The following is a 25,561-nucleotide window of genomic DNA, read 5'->3' as shown; positions in this document are numbered from 1 at the left end:
GGAGAGTAGACATATACTTGTTCCAGTCGTTGGGAAATCTATCTTTAAAAAAGAAAAATTGCCTGCTCTTCCGAAAAAGGTAATTCCCTCTAGGATTCGAGAGGAAGGGTCGACTAACTCCAGCTGAGATTAGATAAATCTGTGGCACAAGTTGTTGTGCAAGAATTTCAAGTTGGCATTATCAGGGAAAGTGGAGACAGAAGATCAGCCCTGAAGTGAGAGGGCAGCTTCCAGTCCCTACCAGGTCGGTCTGAATGTACTCTCAAACTCTGCAGTACTGAGAACACTGTCAATAGTCTATAATAGGTGATTACAGAATGGAAAGCAGAGCCCAAGGTACTCCTTGGGGTTTGGAAGGGCGAGTTGTATATTGGCAGTGAGAAATCGTGTTCTCGATGGGTGGGGTGGAGGTAGAAGATAGGGGGCTGCCTGTTTATTAGTTGGTGCATGTTAAATATCCTAGCACCCCAGGGCCAAATGGTTCAGACCTCTGGCCCAAAATGTATACAAATGAACAACCCCACTGTGCTATAGCCTGGTGTTGGCTCAGGGGTTAGGGTGGCGGCTTGGGATCCTAGGGTCGAGTTCAAACCCTGTCGGCTGCTGAATTAATACACCAGGGGGTTGACTCAGCCTGTCATCCTTCTGAGGTCGGCAAAATGAGTACCCGTTCCAGTGTGTACTGGTAGAGGGGCACTGCATCAGTGACTCACGCTTCAAGAAATGATAGCTACCCTGGCAGCTAAGCTGCCATACGACCACCACCACCACCACCACCACCGTGCTGCAAGAAAACAGTGGTCATACCACTATCGGAAAAAAAAGGGCTCCAGTACCAAAACACATACTTTATTCATTAAAAATAACACCAGTCAAGTTGAAATTGGAACTTTTGAAAAAATAATTTTGATTCAGTACAGAAATGATCAAAATGCATAACCTTGTTTCAACAAACCTGGAAAATTAAACATGCAAGTTTAATTAAACTGCACTGACCAAATCTAGTCCGATATTCACATCTCCCATGATTATCCCTTTCTCCTTTATGCACCCCTACTCACATAATTTCCCCATCAAGTCGGGTTGGCGGCTCAAGGCTTTTCCTTTTGGCCCAAATCGCATACCGCCTGGCTTGGCCTTCGACTGAAGCTTGCAGGAATTTGTGGAAAAAGAAAAAAAAAAAATCAGGGTGCTGATAAACTCAACTCACCTCTTCATGTGATACACCTTGGGATCTTTGACATTCGCCGAACAATGCGAGCAGACGGACACCAAACTTAACGACCATCCGAGGGACGGCACCATTTGTGATGCATCGCCCTGCATGCAAACCACCGATCTGACCGTCTTTAGTCGGGCCAGGATTGAAACCCAGAATAGACGACTCAAAGGTATGTGCAGTCCCCTTCGCACTTTCGCTTTGTATATCGACACGAGCGTAAGCATTTAATCAACAAGTACCATCCCCTTATTTCCTGCAGTTTTACCAGGGAATCTGTAGTTTCAGCAGTATTTTCCCCGTTTCAGGCCCACACCTGAGCCATTCAAGAGTCCAGCTGCTTCAGCAGATTCTCCCTCTCACGAAGGATGCGCCAAGCAGCATCTCGCTCTTTCTTGCTGGGCGTCCGTTTCTTCTGACGTGCCTGCATGATGCGTCGATACACCTCGAGTACTTCCACATCCTTCGCACGCACAGATCGGCGCACCTCCTGTTTCTGCATCTCCTCCCGTGCCAATCTGCAGGAGCGGCACATGACATGGATTTCAACCACGATAGCTTGCTATGCACCGAGACCCTCCAAGTTGTAATGCATGACATCTTTTAGAGCAGACATTTTGTAACATTCATACAGGTAAAAGCTTCAGGTGCTGCCATCACCAAACCAACAGAGCCCCCTACCGTAGCAGCTCCTGTTTGCGAGCACTGTTCTGAGTGACCAAAGCCCGAAGTTCGGCCTGACGACGCTTCAGCTCTGCTAACACCTCATCCTCTGCTTCTTCTCCACGGCAGCCATCGCCAAGCAGCAAACCCTGCGCCTGCAACTCCTCCCGGACCCGCTGTTCTAGGAGGCGTGCGTGCGACACGCTGCGAGAATGCACATCAATTTGTCATTAACCAACAGCCACAGCAAAGACAGCATATATACCTCACGACACAGTCACCAAGCCTGATGTAAAGGATTTTCATTTAGCTGGTGTGTGAAAGTGGTTAAACAAAAGTATACTCACTCACAGAAGCGTCAGTGGGACTCGTTTACAAGTCGGCAAAATCAACAAGAAAAATAAAACTTCTTCTGGGAAGTTGGAATGTTAGAACACTCCTTGATATTGGTAATAATGGAGCACGTAGGCACGCTGCATTGGTGGCAAATGAACTTGCTCATTATATTCGACATCAATGCATTGTCAGAGACGAGGTCTCCACGTGCTGGAGAGCTTCAAGAGAAAAATTTCACCGACTGGTCACATTGCTCTGACGATCGGTAAGGCACCGCCGGTGTCGGCCTTGCTATTGCCAAAAAGCTCCCAATTTCCAAAAATCATCTCTGACCGTCTTCAGACTCTGTATCACATTTGCTGCAGAGGAAAGTAAGGATGTATGCACCAACTTTGTCTCGCAGTGATGATGTAAAGGAGTGGTTTTTTTTTAATGCAGAGCTGAGTTGTACTCTCAGATCAGTAACAGCCACGAACTTACTTATGATTTTGGGTGACTTTTAATGCACACGTTGGCAGTGATTGTCTGTCTCGCGGTTGGGTGTTAGGCAAATGCGACATCAACGGGGGAGTTACTCCTGTCGCTCTGTGTGGACTATGACCTTGCTGTCACCAACAGCTTTTTTAATATGCCTGACGAGTGTCGTTTGACCTGGCAACACCCGAGATCTAAGCGGTGGCACCTGCTGGACTACTGTATGCGCTTACACGGACAAAAAAAAAAAAAAAAAACACCTATCAGATGTCCGAGTCCAACAATGCATGGTGCCAATTGTTCCATGAACCACAATCTCATCAAGTGTGTACTGAAACCTTCATGAGCCTCGTCTGTGCCAGCCGCCAAGACCAACACATACGCACGACATTTCCAAATTCCGTTCGTTGTACGAGTACTAGCTCTTCCACGAGTCCCAACTATGTATACAAATGCAAAAAATAAATAACAGGCACACAGATGAAGGAAGAACCAGTCTGTGCATAGCCTTGAGTAACGCTTTGGAGACTGCTCCATTAGTTCGAGGTGTGGGCATCTTTCCGCTCTGCCATCGACACTGCAGCTGAAGTAACACTTTTGCATGTGCATTGACTAAATGCAGACTGGTTTGATGACAATGACCCACAGCTGAGCCTTTGACTTAGGAAGCGTTTGCTGTTAATCACGCAGTTCTCCGGGTGCCGCTCAACAACCCTTCTTCTCCTGCTACGATTCGTCGACATGCCCAAAGGTGAACATTCAACGGAAACTACAACGTATGGAGGGTGGCTGGTGGGCTGAAAAGCAAATGAAATTCAAGCTCTGGTTGATCGTGGTGGCTCGAGCTGTTTTCAGTCTCTGGAGGGTGTGTACGTGGCCCACACCAATCATTTAGCAGCCCTGTTCTTCTGATGGCAATGTTCTACAGTCATACGAGCCAGATGTTCAGGCACGATGGAAATAACACAATTCGTTACTGCTTAAATCGACCCTCCACAGTAGATGATGATGTCCTTGAGGCAATCTCTCAAAGGCCTATCCACAGGGAGCTTAACACCGTGCCCATGATGAGTGAGCTCAAAACCACCGTTAGCAAACATGGTTCAAAAAAACAAGAAACATCTAGAACAGCACTCGGAGCACACACCTCCACCAAGGTAAACAGTTTATGTCTTATAGCCCAGTGATGGGCCAGATCTGCATCTGTACCTTCACCAAAATCTAATCAGGTTGTTTTTGTCACGTACATAACTCATCCATAACTTTTTGAGATATCCTGTTCACAGACGGACAGAGAGACGGTTGAAAATATAACCTCCATCCACTTTCGGTGATGGAGGAAATATGGCCACTGGCCTTGTTGGAATCCCTGCTGAAATCTACAAATATGGTGGTGATATCATGTTCAATCCACTGTTCGATACATTTCAATGTTTTTTTTTTTCGGAATGTGGGGAACTTCCGCAAGACTTTGGATGCTTCGATCGTTACCGTTCTAAGAAAAATTGTCACCATCATGACTGCAGCAATTAGGACAGTATCTCGCAACTCACAGTTGCTGGTGAGATCCTCTGCAAGGTCATGCTCAAGCGGCTCCAGACTGTGGTTGAAGACTTACCTGCATCACAGTGTGGATTCCGTGCAGGTCATAGCACCAGGAAAAAAATAAAAATCAGGTGAACAGAGCATGCCTCCACATTGTTTTCATTGGTTTTTCCAAAGCATTCGATTCAGTCAGTCATGCTTGCCTTTGACATCTTTTAATGAAATATGGCTGCCCAGACAAGTGTGACTGTTTCGCAGGGTTTCCATGAAGGCATGCAAGCGCAGGTGCTCGTTGACGGTGACATGATACGTTCATTGGAGCACATGGCGTGAATCAGGGTAGCATCCTTGCTCCCACGCTGCTTCTTGACAACTGTGCTGGATTTGGCCAGTAGGGATGTCACAGAAGTTGTCTATCCAACAACGTGCACTGATGGCAAGCTTTTCAGCATACGACATCTCAAAGCGAAGACAAAGGTTCGTCAGATGTGTGTGTGTGTACAAGACTTTCTCTATGCCGATGATATTGGCTTAGTTTTGCATTCCGTTTGTGACTTGCAAAAACTTATTGACAAGTTTACCACTGCATTTGTGGTATTTGGACTCTCCATCAATATCCGAAAGACCAAGGTCCTTTTCCAACCAAACCCTGGAATGCCATACCTCGATTGAGCCAACCATTTTTCTGAATGGCGAAACACTTAAGGTCGTTGACTGCTTTGTGCATCTCGGCAGCACAGTCTCCAATAACTGCAGCCTCGAGAAGGAGCTGGCAACGGATTTGTTGGGCCAGTGCTGCTTGTGGTCGACTGTGTGACCGATTGTGGAGTAGACGCAGCATTAAGCTCACTACAAAGTGCAAAAAAGTAGACAGAGCTGTTGTCCTTCCCTGTTTGTTGTGCAGACCTGAGACATAGAGCCTCGACAGAAGGTACGCCCACCGTTCGCCACAAGTCTATCTCTGGCATCTGTGGAATATTCTGAGAATCAAGTGATCTGATCATGTGACAAATGAGGTTCTGAAGCAGACAGGTATGCCCAGCATTGAAACTATCTCTGCTCCTGAAGCAGAAGCTCACCTGGACCAGTCACGAGATCAGAATGGGGAATGACCGGCTGCCAAAAACTGTTATACCTTGAGCTTACGCAGGGGCACCGCAATGTTGGGCAACCACGGTTGCATTACTTGGACTGTCTAAAGAGACATCTCGGGGCCACGGGCGTCGATCTACAGAAATGGGAGGAGACCACAACTCCATTTATCAAATCAGTTCAACCAATATCGATAAGCGATATCAGAAAGATGCATATCCAGTATCTGCGGAATATCCTTTGTGTTAAGTGGTCTGATCATGTGACAAACAAGGTTCTGAAGCGGGCTGGTATGCCGAGCATTGAAACTATGCTCCTGAAACAGCAGTTCACCTGGACCTACCACGTGGTCAGAATGAGGGATGAGTGGCTGCCAAAAGCTGCGATGGAGTGAGCTTTCCCAGGGGCAAAGCAACGATTGGCAATCACGGTTGCATTCGTTGGACTGTATAAAGACATCTCAGGCCCACTTGCATCGGTGTACAGAAATGGGAAGAGAAGCCAAAGCACAGGCATGCAGGGCGTGCGTCACTGCAGCGTAGATCCTTTGCGGCAGAAGCGACGGGGGAAGTAGAGGTCGACGCCAAAATAAACCGTCACCTTGAACGTGCTCGAGGAGCACCACCGGTGTTTGTGTGCCATGACCGTGGAAGAGGTGTGGCCTCATGCATTGGGTTAATCTCCGAGTGAGCTTGTGCATGACGCTCCCTTCAGACAAACTGAACTTTCCTTGCAATGAGTCGTTCTTGGAAACAAGCTGACTGATGAGGGGACTCTCGCAGCATGGCTTGCTCGTTAAAATGCAGAAATGATCCACTACCCCAGGTTCTACAAAGGGTGCAAATTGCTCCCTCTTATCCGCAAGACGAGAGAGATACCTGAAGGGCTTGCCATGGCTCCGAGGTGAAGTGGCCGAGATCTCATCCCCACCAGCTTTGGTGACGGGATCTGGCATCGGAGATTCATCCATGGGAGAAATTATGTTCTCCTGAGGAGAAAGGGTAGGGATGGGGGGGGGAGAGTTTATTTTGCATCCCATCTCCAGAAAGAGCAGTATAAGAGTTAAACAGCAATCGACACGAATGAATCAATGGATATACCTCCACCGACATTAGATAGGCACCCAGGTTGCGTTTGATCTCGATTAAAAGTCACGTGAGAGAGGGGGGAAAAAAAAGATAATTGCAGAAGAGAACATCAGATGGTTTAACTCGAGTTATCGTCTGAAAACGGATTTTCAAAGGGCACATGACTTTTTACCTTTGGTCTTTTGAAGCCCAAATCAAATCAGTTATCTTTGTATGACAATCCATACTTGTGCTAAATTTGGTTGAAATCCCTTCAGTACTTCACAAGATATCATGTTAACAAAAACCGATATCGGACAGATGCACAGACGGACAACACCAAAACAATGCCTCTGGCCTTCAGCTTCGAGGAATTAAAAAAAAAAAACATAAAAAAAATATCAAAATACCTCAACGAGGGCTTGCACCAATCGCTGGGTAAGTGGGCCAAATGGACAGCCATCTTCACCGGTCTCAGCACTGCCCGAACCTCCCTCTCCTCTCCGCAGCATAGACTCGACCTCTGAAGTGAGAAAATGGAGGAACACAAACAGTCTGGAGAAGAAAATAAAAAGTAAAGACAGACACATCAGTGGTGGAGTGAACCATGATGACCTTTTCCTCATTACCAGGTACCTTGAATCAAGCAAGGTACCACAGGACCTGTAACAGCGTCACAGTGACTCACCAGCCGGATTCCCTTGTACCCCCTTCTTGCTTCCAACTGCTGCTGCACGATTTCCCTCTTTATGCTCCTCCTGCAGATCTTCCTGCGCCCAGCGCAGGGAGTAATGCCGACCTAGTGGTGGCACCTGGGACACGAAGTGGGGTTGACGGTGGAGAAAGTTTAACGTTCTCCAACGAAAGTTTAACGACTGAATCAAACTACAGAGCCTGGAGAAAGTGGAGTTTAAAATGAAGGCAAAAGCTCTTGAAACAGCAGTTCACCTGGACCAATTGTGGACAGTATCTTGCTCGTTCACCTGGACCAATTTCACCAATTTTGATTGTCAGACGCAGTACCTGAGACCAGAAAAAACCTGGACCGTGTTTCTCCAGGGTGGCCCATGGAATGACCATGGTTTTCTTTTACTTGCAGGTTCATAGGGATTGCACCATTTGTTGCATTCTACATCAAAATTATGTTGCGAGAAAAATAAATAAATAAAAGCCCACTGTTCAGTGCATTTTGGACAAGGTGACAAGCTCATCCATCAACAGAAGAGTCAGGACGTTTCTCCTATTCCTAATGCACCTCATCGACAATCATGTCATGTCTCTAAAGTTACCAGGTCGGCACCAACGTGGAATCCGCACATTTGAATCCCTGTGGGGGTTATTTTTTTTTCATGGGAGAAGTTTGAAGAGGCAAGTCTTTACGTAAAGGCCACAAAGTCACGGAAACGTGGGTCAAAAGTTATGGAATTGTGCGACCCAATCGACGGACAAGTTGCGGAGAAGCACGTCGGTAAAAGGTGGTCACATCGAACACGTACGCGGCAAATAAATCGACAAAGAATGATTGTTCATATCTGATCGACACATTCATCGTTGCCTTGTATACATTTACACTTGATTGCAAATGTAAATGTGTCATCAGATCTTGTGACACCCTGAAAAGAATCCACACTAAGTGTTGATCAGATTTTATGAATCACAACAAACTCAACAATGTCATTCAACCGACAAAGCACCAACACTATCACCACCAACCCCCCCCTCCCCTCTCTCCCTTCCCCTGTATCCCCCAGTCTACCTTGTAGTACTCAGAGTCGTCCTCAGTGGAGTTAAAAATCTCCTCGAGCTGCCTGATGTCCTCAGGAGTGATGTCCGCACAATAGGGCTCCACAGAGGCCCAGAACCTGCATCCGTGTGCGTTGGCAGAAGTTAGACCGTGCTCAACCACATCGTTTATTTATTTCTCTTCCTATTTTGACATTAACAACAACCTACGAGCCTCAGCAGTTAAAAGCCCAGGATCAATAATCTCTCCTTCCTTTCCCTTCAGTTCCTTTGCTGCAGGAGGTCATCCTGAGTGATTACGACTGTGTCCTGCAACTTGTACTCGTATACAAATCACATGTTGGGAATGGACATTGGGACTTGGGAGACATGGTGATTACTATGAGAAGAAGTACAAGGAGATCAGTAAACAATCGACAAATTAACACAGTATATTGAATTTTGACCAAGGATCTGAACATCATGAACTACCTGCAAGCTCAGATGGAAACAAAGAATAAATAAATAAATAAAAACCAGACCAGCTGACTAGTAAAACGATAACGGAACTCGTAGAGCGCATATCTCTGCGAGAGTGAACAGTTTACCTTTGGTATCCCACCGATAGGCTGGATCTGCATCGGGACCTGAACCCAAATCTAATAAATTCGCTCATGTCCACCACGTTTCGTCCGAATCCGTACTTAACCTCGAGATATCGTGCTTTGTGTTTATATTGGCCCAATCTCTCAATGATGAAGAATCACCGAAAAATATCTAGTATCCCGATCCGGATCTTCATCAAATCTAATCAATTAGTCCTCGTCACACACCCAACCTGTCCACCAAATTTCATCTGATTCAGTCCATAATGTTTCGACATATCCTGCTCACAGACAGACAGGGGTGAAACAACCTCTGTCCACCTTCGGTAGCAGATGTAATAACAGACACAAGACCCCATGGGGGGCATGACCGCTTTAAGGTTGTTGGGTGGACACCATCTGCTGTGAAAAACTTGCGCCCTTTTTTATTTATTTTTTTAATCATATAGGCCCCAGTAAACACTCCTCAGGTGGCCAACCTTGTGAGAAATCCACTCAGGGATTTTGAGAGCCGTTTCTGTTACCCCGATATATAGTAAGGGCAATCTCCATGTGGATACCGCAGAAGATTGGTGGCCCTAGAAGTGTTTGAGATGGTCCGTGTGAATGAACCCTGCACCAGATTTTCACAGTAGACCGTCCACCTCACCTCCTCTGGCCCTCATGAGACAGCAGCAATGAATATAGACATCTCATGGACTACGCTTCCGAACGTGACATTTCATAATCTTCATTCCACATTCACGGACAGGAAGCGGTTATGACCATGATACAAAGCCCATGACCCCCAAAAGCCACGCTGCACCGAGTTCCCAAATTTTAAACCCTTTAGCTAAAGCACGTGTGACGCCTGATACAAACACTACTCTATCCCTTAATGTTCTACGAATGGAACGGATCGTGTAACGGACGTCTGCTTTAAGCTTCCACTCTGCTCATCAAGATGTGACACTTGGTTTTGCTTTGGAGAACATCGACGACAAAGACCGGATGACCACCGAGGGAAACGAGAGAGATGTTCAAACCAGACCGGTTTCTCAGCTGTGCTGTCCCTTCGTTGCGAGTCGATCACAGAGAATCGTTAATAAAGGTGATGTCGGTACATTTCAATGAGATTTACCTGGGGTTGTGTCTCACCTGCTGGGTGTATCATTTTTTGGAGCCCGCGGGGTATCGGTCGATTCCTCAGGAAACTCGTACTCGGTTATTTTGGGTGGTGGTAGCTTCGTCTTAGGTCTGCCTGGTCCGTGACCGCTGCCTCCTGCTCCATGTCTGCAGAATGACAAATTGGTGAGGCATTAGACACAGGCTATGGGAATTATTGGGTAGTAAACCTTTTACGAGGCACACCACAAGTCTTTATCCAAGTCAAAACCCACAAGGCAAAAACAACCCACCATCCAGCAGCCTGCCCCAAAAACTTGCAACAGAACCAATGTTCAGCTAAAGGCTCCAAAGAGACAGGTGGTGACAGCTGGGCAGCCAATCCACCTAAAATTAGCTAATAATGACTAAAAATCAACATCGGGGAAGGACACTGCTGGGCATCTGGGCAGCCATCCACCTAAAATTAGCCAATAATGACTAAAAATCAACATCGGGGAAGGACACTGCTGGGCAGCTGGGCAGCCATCCACCTAAAATTAGCCAATAATGACTAAAAATCAACATCGGGGAAGGACACTGCTGGGCATCTGGGCAGCCATCCACCTAAAATTAGCCAATAATGACTAAAAATCAACATCGGGGAAGGACACTGCTGGGCATCTGGGCAGCCATCCACCTAAAATTAGCCAATAATGACTAAAAATCAACATCGGGGAAGGACACTGCTGGGCAGCTGGGCAGCCATCCACCTAAAATTAGCCAATAATGACTAAAAATCAACATCGGGGAAGGACACTGCTGGGCAGCTGGGCAGCCATCCACCTAAAATTAGCTAATAATGACTAAAAATCAACATAGGGGAAGGACACTGCTGGGCAGCTGGGCAGCCATCCACCTAAAATTAGCTAATAATGACTAAAAATCAACATCGGGGAAGGACACTGCTGGGCAGCTGGGCAGCCATCCACCTAAAATTAGCTAATAATGACTAAAAATCAACATCGGGGAAGGACACTGCTGGGCAGCTGGGCAGCCATCCACCTAAAATTAGCTAATAATGACTAAAAATCAACATCGGGGAAGGACACTGCTGGGCAGCTGGGCAGCCATCCACCTAAAATTAGCTAATAATGACTAAAAATCAACATCGGGGAAGGACACTGCTGGGCAGCTGGGCAGCCAATCCACCTAAAATTAGCTAATAATGACTAAAAATCAACATCGGGGAAGGACACTGCTGGGCAGCTGGGCAGCCAATCCACCTAAAATTAGCTAATAATGACTAAAAATCAACATCGGGGAAGGACACTGCTGGGCAGCTGGGCAGCCAATCCACCTAAAATTAGCTAATAATGACTAAAAATCAACATAGGGGAAGGACACTGCTGGGCAGCTGGGCAGCCATCCACCTAAAATTATCCAATAATGACTAAAAATCAACATCGGGGAAGGACACTGCTGGGCAGCTGGGCAGCCAATCCACCTAAAATTAGCTAATAATGACTAAAAATCAACATCGGGGAAGGACACTGCTGGGCAGCTGGGCAGCCATCCACCTAAAATTAGCCAATAATGACAAAATCAACATCGGGGAAGGACACTGCTGGGCAGCTGGGCAGCCAATCCACCTAAAATTAGCCAATAATGACAAAATCAACATAGGGGAAGGACACTGCTGGGCAGCCATCCACCTAAAATTAGCTAATAATGACTAAAAATCAACATCGGGGAAGGACACTGCTGGGCAGCCATCCACCTAAAATTAGCTAATAATGACTAAAAATCAACATCGGGGAAGGACACTGCTGGGCAGCTGGGCAGCCAATCCACCTAAAATTAGCTAATAATGACTAAAAATCAACATAGGGGAAGGACACTGCTGGGCAGCTGGGCAGCCATCCACCTAAAATTAGCTAATAATGACTAAAAATCAACATAGGGGAAGGACACTGCTGGGCAGCTGGGCAGCCATCCACCTAAAATTAGCTAATAATGACAAAATCAACATAGGGGAAGGACACTGCTGGGCAGCTGGGCAGCCATCCACCTAAAATTAGCTAATAATGACTAAAAATCAACATCGGGGAAGGACACTGCTGGGCAGCTGGGCAGCCATCCACCTAAAATTAGCTAATAATGACTAAAAATCAACATAGGGGAAGGACACTGCTGGGCAGCCATCCACCTAAAATTAGCTAATAATGACTAAAAATCAACATAGGGGAAGGACACTGCTGGGCAGCTGGGCAGCCATCCACCTAAAATTAGCTAATAATGACTAAAAATCAACATAGGGGAAGGACACTGCTGGGCAGCTGGGCAGCCATCCACCTAAAATTAGCCAATAATGACTAAAAATCAACATCGGGGAAGGACACTGCTGGGCAGCTGGGCAGCCAATCCACCTAAAATTAGCTAATAATGACTAAAAATCAACATAGGGGAAGGACACTGCTGGGCAGCTGGGCAGCCATCCACCTAAAATTAGCTAATAATGACTAAAAATCAACATAGGGGAAGGACACTGCTGGGCAGCTGGGCAGCCATCCACCTAAAATTAGCTAATAATGACTAAAAATCAACATAGGGGAAGGACACTGCTGGGCATCTGGGCAGCCATCCACGTAAAATTAGCTAATAATGACTAAAAGTACGAATAATTTCTCAGTCCCATGAATGTCTCTTTTTGAAGCCTCTCCAAGTCACGGGGTTCTTAACCTCAGTTTTGCTCGGCAAGCTCTGTACACTTTTCCGATCCCTTTGCACGTCAATGGCAGAACTGAACGAGAACAGCACTCGGTGGAGCACATCCCTCCGTCAGCTGAACAGTTTACATTTTGTACCCCAATGATGGGCCGAATCTGGATCCGGACCTGAACCAAAATCTAATCGATTTATCCTCGTCGCACACTCAACCTGTCCACCAAATTTTGTCCAAATCCATCCCACAACTTTTTGAGATATCCTGCTCTGCTCACAGACAAACAGACGGGTGTAAGTATAACCTCCGTCCACTTTCGGTGACGGAGGTAAAGAGAAGGGGTAAGGTGTGAGCCTGGCTCTGGGTGCTGCCAACACTTGCTACGCCTTTGGCACAAAAGGTAAGGGTGCACATTCTCTCGGAATTCTAAGCAATCGTTTCCAATGTATGGCACACACATGGTGCCGCTTGTGCATGCATTGGCTACAGTGAATGTAAACAACCAGGGCTTAAAAAATGGTTGTTCACCACCACCTCTGGTCATCACCCACTCACCCTCATGATCTTTTCTACCCTCATTAACCCTCCCCAAACCTTTCTTTCCCTGGTTAGTGTGTTTCTCCCCTCTCCTTCGACCCCCCTTTGTTTCATTGCCATTTAATCTCTGGTTTCCCCTTTCCTCTTCTTTCAACCCCCTTCTTGCTGTATTTAAACTCGTATCCAGCTTGTTTACCTCCTGCATCTCCCTCCCCTTACTCTCATTCATTCTTCCTGCAAGTGTCCTACTCTGCTGTTGGTACATTTACACATTTTCCACTGTTGTCTTGCTGTTCTGTTCTAGCTCTTCGCCGAGCCTCGACTTTATCAACAAAATTAAAACATCTCGTCTAGTCTTTGCAAACTCTCGCCAACTCAAAGGGACAGATCACTCATTGATGTAGGGCCTTGCCTGCAAAACACACGAATGTGAGTTTACAGCTGGGTTAAGATTAAAATCCAAACTGGACAACAAAGAGGAGGCAAGTGCGTAAACCTCTAGGTCGAAGGCTCTGACCTATCCGGTCAGTCTAAAGTGTAAAAGAGACACATCATCCGCAAAATCCAACGAGTCGTTGATATGACAACACTTCCGCATGCCCCAGCCACAATCATATTCTGTTTGTTCATACCCACCCATGAGCTCCCTTCCCCTCAGATTTTCCTTTTTTGGGTTTGCTTCCACTCGGCGTCACCAGCTTGGAAGGTCCGGCAGTCGCACCGATTCCAGGTTCCGCCAACTTACCAAATTTCTTGTCCCCTTTGCGGTCTTGCCAATCTGTCAACACCTAAGTTTGGCGAGATGTGACAATAGGAGAAAGGGATGAATGAAAGAAGTAAACATCGTGGTTTTGTTTGGAAAATATTGTTTGTATTGCTTAAAGCATGCGACGCGTGACCAAGGATGAAATATAATCATCCATTCACCAAAGGTTCTGCAAACACATCCACTCGTACTTGCCGATTGAAAACGGTGACAAGTCCCAAGTCCTCTCTATATCTCTATCTCTATCTCTCTATCTCTATCTCTCTATCTCTCTATCTCTATCTCTCTATCTCTCTATCTCTCTATCTCTATCTCTATCTCTCTATCTCTATCTCTCTATCTCTCTATCTCTATCTCTCTATCTCTATCTATCTCTCTATCTCTATCTCTCTATCTCTATCTCTCTATCTCTATCTCTCTCTCTCATACCAACCCTGGAAACTTGGGGAGTCACATTACCTCATAACAGGTTTATCTAGTGATGGATCATCTCAGAGCTTCTGGTTTAGTTAACAAAGCTAACTTGTTGTAAATACAGGTCCGAATCAACATAGAATCAGAATAAATGAAAAACTAGAGCGAAGTCGATGGCGTGCCAATTGCAAATCCCCACGCTTCGCACTTAAAGCAAAGTTGAAAGAAGGCAAATTATTCCACCAGCAACGACCCAAACATCAAATTTTGAGTTAAAAAAAAGAAAAATTCCCATTTTGACGAGTCACCTGAAGCCCCCATCCCCGAAGGGCGTCACCTGAAGGGCATGAACCTGGGGTGAAATCCAAAAAAAATTACACACTTCACGCATTCCCCAATGTTGATTGCATGTACAAAGTTTCATTTAAAATTTTTTTTATTTAATGTGCTGTAATCGCAATTTTTTGGTAATTTGACCTTTTGACCCCCACCGCAGGATGTGGGGCCAAAATTGACACTGCTCGAACACCTGAAAATGTGCAATTTATATTTTCCACCACATTTCCTCGTTTTGTATGATCTTTCACTATACGACCCGTCACTTCGACGTAGATGGATAGATATAGAAAATTGAACGTTATGTTATTTTTTTTTAATTTTAATTTCTTCAACTGTTTCATTGGAATGCTTCGTTAAATGCTTAAGCCACTTGGCGAACGCTCTTCAAGCTTCAATAGCAATACCGTGGCGAGACTCTCCGTGGCGACATCTGAGTTAGGAAGGCAAAATAAATTAGATGATTACAATGAGTAAATAAAAATGTTTCAGTTCTTACAATGCAATGAATCGCCACATGATGGCAAAATAGCCAAGGAGTACGCACGCTCGCTGACCCAAAAATAATCCTGACCCAGCTATAAAGTGTCACCCCGGTGTTTCACACGCAGAGCGATTCATCCACATGTGTGCCATCTCTCGGATGCACGTTAAACATGACGTCACATCTGCCGGAATCGACCCTCCCTATATCTCTATCTCTATCTCTATCTCTATCTCTATCTCTATCTCTATCTCTATCTCTATCTCTATCTCTATCTCTATCTCTATCTCTATCTCTATCTCTATCTCTATCTCTCTCTCTCTCTCTCTCTCTCTCTCTCTCTCCAACCATTCCCCTCTCCCACCCTCCTCCTCTATTAAGAATTGACGGTTTTGTTTTGAATTTAAAACAGCTTCCCCAATGTGCAGCATGTACAAATCAGATTCAGTGAGCCGACCGTAGGGGCGCAGAGGTCACTGCATGTGCGAGCATGCATACAGGCAGGCAGGACTTTGCCAGGTAGATAGCATGGGTTTTAAATGCTCCCGCCCGGTTAGATATCGAACTTGGCAGTGAAAAAGAAAATATCGCCGTTTGGGCACATTTTTTCACCGTTACCTTCCCCTTCCATCCCCACCCTCCCCTCATGCTGCTTTTCATTCCATCCCCCTCCCTTCACACCGACCTCCTCCCAAATCCCCTCCCCACTCTCCCCCATCCTCCTCTCTCTCACCCCCCTCTCACACAGTGTATAGCAACATTTGGCAAAGGGTCACTCTTCCCACCCCCCTTCCTAGCTTGCCCCTTTCGCCCCCTCCATCCCTGCTCTCCCTTCCTCCCCCACCTCCTCTCCTCACCCACCCCTGCCTCCCCCTCCTCACCCACCCCTGCCTCCCCCTCCTCACCCACCCCTGCCTCCCCCTCCTCACCCACCCCTGCCCCTCTGGTTATGGGACTGTAAAGGACTGATGGTTTAGTTTTGAATTTAAAATGGCTTCCCCAGAGTGTAGCATGTACGAATCACATTTGAAGTGAGCTGACTGGAGGGGTGTGCAGGTCACCGCATGTGTGAGCATGTGAGCATTCATGCATACAGACATTTGCCAAGTAGATAGTGTGGGTTTTAAATGCTCCCATCCAGTTTTATATCAAACCTGGCAGTTAAAAAGAAAATGTTGCTGTTTGGGTGAGTTTTATCGCCCTTCCTTCACCCTCCCCTTACGCTGCCTCCCCTTTCCTTTCCTTCCCCTCACGCTGCCTCCCCTTTCCTTCTCTTCCCCTCACGCTGCCTCCCCTTTCCTTCTCTTCCCCTCACAATGCCTTCCCTCCACCCAAACCCCCTCCCTCTCCATCCCCCCCCATGGATATTTTGTGGTGTCTAAATGCTGTTTTAACATACCCCATCTTGTTCAATCTGTTGCAACCCCTCCCCCTTCTCCACAAATCCCACTACCAAACGCAAGTCGAGAACCGCTCCCCCCCCCTTTCCCAAGTTCCCCCACCAAACACAAGCCCAAAACCCCCTCCCGCTCAGCCTCTCCCCTTCCTCCTCCTCTCTCCCAACCCCCCCATCCTCTCTCCCAGAGTGCATAGCGACGTGTCGCTCGCCCCACTCACTCTTCCTGCTCTCTCCCTCACTGCTCCAGCTCCACCCCTCCTCTCTCCTTTCTCCCCCCCCCCACACTCACCCAACCCCCATGAATATTCCCATTAGCGAAACGATGGGTTGTATAGTACAATATAAAATAACAGGCAAAACAGGCAATAATATGATACAACTAGAGGGGGAGCACTCAGTAGAGTGCAAAACCTCCGCCGCCAATACTGCGAGGTCACTCAAGTGAACCTGATATCCTATTCATTCAATTTGACGTCAACAGTGCTCACAGAGTTATAGTTTACAACTTTCCCTTTTACTTTTAAATACTCAATTCATTTGTCATAACTAGATTCCTTGAAACAGAAATCGATTTTACGTGGGTATATCCACCTGAAGTTCCAAAATCAGCCGCAATTATAATTTTGGCATGTTTTTTGTTGGAGACAGAAATTGATTTTACGTGGGTATATCCACCTGAAGTTCCAAAATCAGCCGCAATTATAATTTTGGCATGTTTTTTTTGTTGGAAATCACTTATAACATGAAGAAATGCAAAAAAAAAAAAAAAAAAAAAAAAAAAAATCGAAATTTTGTTGAAAAAAAAGTTGCGAATTTTTTTTTTCTCTAACAATTTTTTTTTTTTGGGGGGGGGGGTTTGGAAATCACTAAAAACATGTAAAAATGCAAAAACAAAAATTAAAATATTTCTTCAAAATGGCCACCATAGCGGCCATATTGGATTTTGGACCAAGTCCAAAATCTAATAGCATGATCCTTGGACCAGACCCAATCCCCCCACCAAGCTTCGGCAAAATCCGTCGAGGAGTTTTTCCGTAATACTGTTCACAAACAAACAAATAAACCAATGTCACCCGCAGGGTGACCTGTACCTTGCCAAAAGGTGACCACGTGTGACTTCTTTAAGGTCACACTGAGGTGAACAGAGCTGCTATCCACCAGGAGCGACTTCTTGAGGAATATCTGCCTACGAGAGATTCCGATGAGAATCGTTCTACAGAGTAACCATGAAAAATATGCTTTTGCCTCATAACGTCACCAAATGACGTCATAATGTCTCAAGCTTGACATATCTAGAAAGCACTCATCGAGGTGTTCAATTTGAGGTACTACACGATATGGTTCCTAAAACTTGAAAATTTGACCTTGGGGTCAAATATGTTTGATCTTAGGCGCTAACCATGAAGGTCAAGGCCAATCACCACCAAAAATTAATCAGCTGAGCGCCAGACCATGAACTATATTCCCATGAAGTTTGAAGACGATCCGATCAAAATTACTCAAAAAATAAGGGTTTCGTCAACTCCCCTGATTTGCGACAAAGTGACCTTGACCTTTGACCTTGACCTTCAAAATTTTGTGCACTGAAAGGGACCTCTATAGGCCTCTGATATGCGAAGTTACAAAAATTTCCAATGATAACTGTGCTCTGCAGAATTTTTTATACGTGATTACAGACAAACAAACAAACAAACAAACAAAAAAAAAAACATACAAGCTGACTAACATATCTTGCAAAAACTTTGTTTTGGCAAGATAACAAACAAACAAACAGAAAGGGGTGAAAACAGTAACCTCTGATCTTCGATGGTGGAGGTTAATAAGGCAACACTACACAATAGTGACTACTGCAGTGCCTCTGGATAGATGACATTTTCGAGCTGTGGTTGTTGGGTGCCAGAATTGTGAGCTTGGCGATAATAGACAAGAAGAGGATTAGTAATACCGCTTTCCACCGGGTGGCGCAAAACGATACACATTCACATGGAGAGCGCATCGGGGTCTTCCCCCCCATCACTCTGAACCCCCTACCCTGTTGGTTTGAAAATGTTTTCTTGCATCTCCATTTGGCAAGAGGATTCCAATGGTGTGCAATGTGGACAGGCAGACAAACAAAAATTAAACAAATATATATATAAAATGTATAAAAGATAGAAAGATCAACGCCGAGTTGGTGGCAGTAAACATAATATTTTTGGAATAAAAGAATTACAAATATTGACCGTCAATGGAGTGTATTACTGTACTGTACAGTAACCTCTCCAAGTGATGTTGTTCAGCTACAATCAGCGAAGCGGCAGGTTCAGTGCTCGTGTGTTGGAAAGATGAACCATCTGGACCAAAGTGTTGAAACGAAGCCGCAGGTGAGATCGCAGGTGAGATCGCAGGTGAGATCGCAGGTGAGGCAAAGGATGCACTTTGTTGAGGGTCTTTACCCAGCGATGTGGAAGCGAATGGGAGAATTGGAGTTCTGTTCTTGGAGCTTGAGATTGAGCTTGTTGACTTGGGCCTTCAACAGCTTCAGGTTGGAGAGAGTGGGGAAAGCACAAGGGAAACTGTTTGTGTGTTTGTTAATTGCCGGAATCCTTCGGATTTCGACAATTATGTTGGTCGGTTGTGTGTGTCATTCTGTGTGTCTGTCTGCCTGTTTGTTTGTGTGTTTGTTTACCCTGTAGCAGCCACACCGTTTCAGCGATCATGACCAAACTGGGTACAGACGTCGGCTCTGGTCCAACTTAGACACTTGTCGTTTTTGGTGAATCTAGGTCAAAGGTCAAGGTCACCGAAAAACCGAAATTCTTATTTTCACAATAACGTCCGTGAAAATGGTCGTATCGACGTCAAACCAAATCCAAAATGTGCATCTTCCAATTCTGCATCCAACCATATGTCTCATTGTGGTGTCACACTAACACCTTCTTCGTGGTCGGGGGTCGAATGTCAGGCGGGTCGGGTCAAAAATTTCAAATTGCGATAAAAAACGATATGATTGACTTCCAAGTTATTATCAAGACTAAACTAAGTACTACAACTCATTAAACAGTAGCACTATCGACTTATATGAACCAAATTGATTTCCAGGTTTTTGTTTTTTCAGAGATCATTGAGATATGACAAAGTTATTCCGACAATTACTTGCTCAACAAGCAATTTCATTTTTTTTTTTTTAAAGAGTTCAGTGGAACAAGGAAACAAAGATGCTCCTGTAATGCTCGAGCTCTTTATAATTGCTCTTCCAAGCTTATCTCACCACATCCACATATCTCACCACATCCACATGTCCCATCCCCATCCACATGTCGTCCCCTCCCCATCCACATGTCGTCGCCTCCCCATCCACATGTCGTCCCCTCCCCATCCACATGTCGTCCCCTCCCCATCCACATGTCGTCCCCTCCCCATCCACATGTGGTCCCCTCCCCATCCACATGCCGTCCCCTCCCCATCCACATGTCGTCCCCTTCAATCCACATGTCGTCCCCCCCACATGTCATCCCCTTCAATCCACATCCACGTGTCCCCCCTCTCTATCCACATGTCATCCCCATCCACATGTCCCCCTTCTCCATCCACATGTCCCCCCACATGTCGTCCCCTTCAATCCACATGTCCCCCCCCCCACATGTCGTCCCCATCCCCATCCACATGTCCCACCACCCCCACATGTCGTCCCCATCCACATGCCCCCCCCCCCAGATGTCGTCCCCATCCACATGCCCCCCCCCAGATGTCGTCCCCATCCCCATCCACATGTCCCACCACCCCCACATGTCGTCCCCATCCACATCCACATGTCCCACCACCCCCACATGTCGTCCCCATCCCCATCCACATCCACATGTCCCACCACCCCCACATGTCGTCCCATCCACATCCACATGCCCCCCCACATGTCGTCCCCATCCACATCCACATGTCCCCCCCCCCCCGAGGTGTGCTGCCAAATCTTTGCCCTTGAAGGGTCTGAGGATGAATGGTACACGTACAAGGGACATCCTCCTTTATTTCCACACCGACACACTCCTCAATCAGCGCAGACGTTGTGAAGCGGATCCCGAATAGGTAAGTTAGGGCCAAACGGCGTTTTCAACGTCCCGAACAAAGGAGGAGAGAGAATGTTCCGGTGACGGAGACACGTGTAATGTGCGGCGGACATGAGGATGTTTCCAGGTGGGTAAAGATGGTCGGTGATGAGAACGAACCTGGGTCTCGGCCTCCAGGACTCGGAGCCTCCGACTCGCCGCCGCCAACAGAGTCTCGAGCTCGAGCTGCAGCGTGTCCAGTTCTCCGGCCCCGATTCCCTCGTCCGTGGAGCGGGACAGGATGGCCGTGAACCGGGGACATTGTCGGGCGTGTTCCACCGGACGGAAATCGTGGAACTGTAACGGACACTCCCTCGGCTCCCCCATCGTGCCCCCTTCTAATGAGCTCGGTACTCGTAATGAAGGAACACGACGCCGATCACATGACAACCGCCATCACGGGAGCACCTCCACCGTGACGTCACATGTTCATCGATTAGAACCCCAAACGCGAAAACCAATGAGGAATCGTTTTTTCGTGTATTTTGGGCTTTATATCGAAATGTTGGATGAAACACGTCGAGCCGGTTGATCACCGAAATAGAGTTTTTTCGATCACGTCATGGCTCACAAACACCGGACGAAACGTTAAAGGGGGAAAAACAACAACAACGGACAACTCGGGTAACGGGAAGTTCATCGTTTAAATTCTCGATCTGTGAGGATAATAAACTGGATTCGTTGTTTGTGGAAGGATTGGAAAAGGATTTAAAATACCATAATAATGGAGGGTGGAGGAGAGGATGAAGAATGGGGGGAGCGAAGAGGGGGGGGAGGTGGGGAGAGCGAAGAGGGGGGAGGTGGGGAGAGCGAAGAGGGGGGGAGGTGGGGAGAGCGAAGAGGGGGAGGTGGGGAGAGCGAAGAGGGGGAGGTGGGGAGAGCGAAGAGGGGGGAGGTGGGGAGAGCAAAGAGGGGGGAGGTGGGGAGAGCGAAGAGGGGGGAGGTGTGGAGAGCGAAGAGGGGAGGTGGGGAGAGCGAAGGGGGAGGTGGGGAGAGCGAAGGGGGAGGTGGGGAGAGCGAAGGGGGGAGGTGGGGAGAGCGAAGGGGGGAGGTGGGGGAAGCGAAGGGGGGAGGTGGGGGGGAGCAAAGAGGGGAGAGCGAAGGGGGGAGGTGGGGGAGCAAAGAGGGGGAGAGGGAGGGGGAGCGAAGGGGGTAGATGGGGTGAGCAAAGGGGGAGGTAGAGGGAGGGGGAGGGGAGGGAGAGGGAGGGGGAGGAGGAGGGAGAGGGAGAGGGAGGAGGAGGGAGAGGGAGGGGGAGAGGGAGGGGAGGGGTGGGGAGAGGGAGGGGAGGGGGTGGGGAGAGGGAGGGGAGGGGGTGGGGAGAGGGAGGGGAGGGGTGGGGAGAGGGAGGGGGAGGAGGAGAGGGAGGGAGAGAGAAACGAGTGTGTAAATGGAGAGTGTGGAAACACAAACCAGCACAGCAGAGGACAGACACTCATGACACGAAGCAAGAAGCAGCCATGACAGTACACACACGCACCAACAGAGAGAAAGAGAGAGGAGAGACAGAGACAGAGACAGAGACAGAGACAGAGACAGAGACAGAGACAGAGACAGAGACAGAGACAGAGACAGAGACAGAGACAGAGACAGAGACAGAGACAGAGACAGAGACAGAGACAGAGACAGAGACAGAGACAGAGACAGAGACAGAGACAGAGACAGAGACAGAGACAGACAGAGACAGACAGAGACAGAGACAGAGACAGAGACAGAGACAGAGACAGAGACAGAGACAGAGACGGAGAGACGGAGAGACGGAGAGACGGAGAGACGGAGAGACAGAGAGTGTGAGTGTGAGTGTGAGTGTGAGTGTGAGTGTGAGTGTGAGTGTGAGTGTGAGTGTGAGTGTGAGTGTGAGTGTGAGTGTGAGTGTGAGTGTGAGTGTGAGTGTGAGTGTGAGTGTGAGTGTGAGAGAGAGAGAGAGAGAGAGGTGTGGCAGGAGAGTGCTGCAATTTATTAGGAGGGGGGGGGAGCAAAAAGCGGACAAAGTGAGAGAGCAGGGTGGGGAGGGAGGAAGGGGGGGGGGGAGACAAGTGAGGGGTGGAGGTGTGGTTAGCAAAGAGAATGATATGTGATGCTTAATGACCGAACATGAAACAAAAACAAAAAATACACCCGTGCGGAAGTGACGGTCATCTCTGCGAGAAAATATATAGCCTCCTGAAGGTAGGGCAGTTTTTGCAAACTTTGAGGTCGTGTGACACGAAAACGAAAGCGAATATCGAAAATCCGGCCTGACAAAATTTAGATATTGTCCCATAGATTCATATGCCACAATCAAATTCAAGATCACTTGAGAAATGGCGGAGGAGATAGAATTTTAAAATCGTCATTTTCGCAACTTCAAAGGCCTCGTGACCTTGACCTTGACCTTGACCTTCGGTGACCTTGAAAGTCATACCATCGTGTACGTCTTATCGACCTCTATCAGGATCACTAATGACCAGATCTCCCGCTTCAACTTCATTGTGAACGGACGGACGGATGGACGGACGGATCGTCACCTCTCCTCTCAACACCAATATTATTAGGTCATGCTCGAAGAGATGACCTAAAAATGTGTCAGAACAGCTGTACACACAATGACACAACAGAGTTTATAATGTAATCAACTGGCACATCTGCAAAAACTTTGATATCCCAGTTCCAGAAAAGTTGTTGGAAAATGAACCAAAAGCAAACACTGAAAACATTGGAGTACCGCTCACGTACGACCTAATGATCCCATCAGGCGTGAACATCAAAAACAAAGCATTGCGACCAGATATCATACTTAGGTACAAAGTAAGAGAAGGCATTGCTAATTGACGTGTTAATACCGGTGATTTTGGATTAACGATGCAGAATCAAGAAAATGACCAAATACCAAGACCTCAAGCATGAAGTGAAAATATACTGGAAGCTGAAGAATGCCAAAGTTGTACCAGTAATGACAAAGAACCTCAGGTATGATGAAGAAGAACCTCACAGAGATATTAAAAGCCATCCTTGTGAATAACTACAGTTGGAATCCATCTGGGGCTCAGTAATGATCCTATCCTGAAGAGAGCCCTCAGCACAAAACTTTGAAAACAGAAAACTTCACAGCTTGGTCCATGAATCGTGACCCCTTACCGAAATGAAGGGGGATACTTTGATCGTGCCCTGGGAGGACTCCATTCCACATTGTGAAACCCACATCTGTAGATACCAATCAACAACATATCAAAGTTTTGTGTCGAGAGCTCTCTTCGGATGTCGAGAGCTCTCCCATGGACATTTTAAAACAAATGTGGTTACCTCGCAAAAGGGAAAATACATGGTCAACTGCCAGATGAAGGCCCCTGTAGTACCGGCGGAAAGTGGACGCAGCGACGTGCTGCTCTGGCGCATGCTCCCATACCTGACCTGACCTGATGGTGGGGGGAGGGGGAATTTATTTTAAAATTATACCTCTTTTATACATTTGTGGGTCTTTTTAGACCCAGGCCCAGCTTTTTTGTCTGTTACTCAATAACTTTTTTTTATTTTTTTTTTATAAAAACGTTATTAAGCATGATTGCTGCCAGTCATACATGCTGCCAGTGAAGGGTGATGAATGTCACTGTGTGTTTTTTTTTTCGTTCAGGATTGGCAGGGGAGGGGGTGAGTATTTTTAAAATTTTCACCCCATCACATTGCGCTTTGATTTGCGAATAACTTTGTAATAAATTTCATATATGTTTAGAATAAAGGGTAATACAGTCATATTCCTGTGTGTGTGTTTTGGGGTTTTTTTTTTCCTTTCAGGATCAGGGGGAATTAATTTTTTTTAATTAAACCCCAAGAATGCGTTTGTGGGTATTTTTTGGGTGGGGTCAGCATGATTTTTTGTTTCACTGAAAGTCTGTAAAAATGCATGTTTGCATGACCTTTCATATATCCTTCAAACAAAGGGTTGTTTTTCACTCTACACGCAATACATAGGCAGTATGTTTGTATTATGTATTACAATACATGACTACCCTAATTTGCACCAGAATGGAACACCTTGCAGGAGATTTAGCAATTAATAATTTGCATATCAATGGATTCAAACAGCTTGGTTTATATACCCAGAGCTACGTCATGAGTTGTGTGATTTATTCATCTCATTTCCAATGCTTTGTGTGTCTTCTCCATCTCGTTTTTTCATGTGCAACCTGAGTTTTTATCAACTTCTTGTTTTGTTTTACCATCTTTCAAATCGGATCAGCACTTCCATACCTTTGACAAAAGTAACATTTTGTGTTATTATTTCTGTATGTTTTATGTGTTTATGGCCAAGTACCAAATTTGCAAAACAGTTCTGTTGAGTATATCTGTGATTTGATGTAAAGGACCAAATGATGACCATGACCTGCACCAAATGTGCCCAATATGAGTGAAAGTAGCACAGCCTGATTTTGTGCACTAAATACCATCGATGATAAAAAAAATTATTATTCAAAATGCTTTTGTATTTGTTTTTCTGGCAATAAATGTTTATTGGAATGCATCTGGTTTTTTTTTTTTTAACCTCAACCCCCTTCCTACCTACTCCATATTCCATCCACCCTATTGAGTGGAGTGGGGAGGGTGAGGGGAGGGCAAGTCATAGCTCAAAACAAATTTGGAGAGAAAATATTATGTTTGAGTGCCATGGGTCAAAGGGTATGGAAGTACATCACAACGCAGCACACACACACACACACACACACACACACACACACACACACATACACACACACACACACACACACACACACACACACACACACACAGTACTTCTTCATAAAACGGGAGGGAAGGGAATGGGAGTGAGAATGTAATAATTAAAGACTAATAATAACAAAAGAATACATCAGAAATAATACAATAAGGAAAACAACATTTTATTGGTGTTCTTTTTACAACAACCGAAATGATAAACTGGGTCCAAAAAGACCCACAAATGCATTCTTGGCATAAAATTGTAAAAAATAAATTTCCCCCAATCCTGAATGAAAAAAACCCCAAAACACACACAGGAA

At 46.3% G+C, this 25,561-nt stretch overlaps 1 protein-coding gene across 1 annotated transcript; it reads right to left on the bottom strand.

The window, feature by feature from the left end:
• Positions 1-833: 833 nt before the first annotated feature.
• On the bottom strand, positions 834-20,984 carry TADA3 (transcriptional adaptor 3). The gene is made up of 9 exons (XM_085863862.1): positions 20,670-20,984; positions 13,705-13,856; positions 9,861-9,995; positions 8,153-8,258; positions 7,085-7,208; positions 6,807-6,919; positions 6,208-6,317; positions 1,901-2,086; positions 834-1,737 (listed from the first exon to the last, which is right to left on the bottom strand). The coding sequence occupies exons 1-9, from the start codon at positions 20,874-20,876 to the stop codon at positions 1,545-1,547; spliced, it is 1,326 nt and encodes a 441-aa protein (XP_085719988.1). The 5' UTR covers positions 20,877-20,984; the 3' UTR covers positions 834-1,544.
• Positions 20,985-25,561: the final 4,577 nt, after the last annotated feature.

The sequence above is a fragment of the Eptatretus burgeri genome, chromosome 18, assembly GCF_056783735.1.
Source record: "Eptatretus burgeri isolate ZD-2024b chromosome 18, Ebu_testis_v1, whole genome shotgun sequence".
NCBI lineage: Eukaryota > Metazoa > Chordata > Myxini > Myxiniformes > Myxinidae > Eptatretus > Eptatretus burgeri.
The sequence above is the reverse complement of the archived record's forward strand: the minus strand, read 5'-3'. Positions and strand labels throughout refer to the sequence as shown.

Coding starts and splice junctions, on each gene's coding strand:
- TADA3 (XM_085863862.1), bottom strand. CDS start 20,876: ATGGGGGAGCCGAGGGAGTGTCCGTTACAGTTCCACGATTTCCGTCCG. Junction 13,857..20,669: donor TCCTGGAGGCCGAGACCCAG/GTTCGTTCTCAT, acceptor CGCCAAACTTAG/GTGTTGACAGATTGGCAAGA. Junction 6,318..6,806: donor TGGTGCAAGCCCTCGTTGAG/GTATTTTGATAT, acceptor CTTTCTCCTCAG/GAGAACATAATTTCTCCCAT.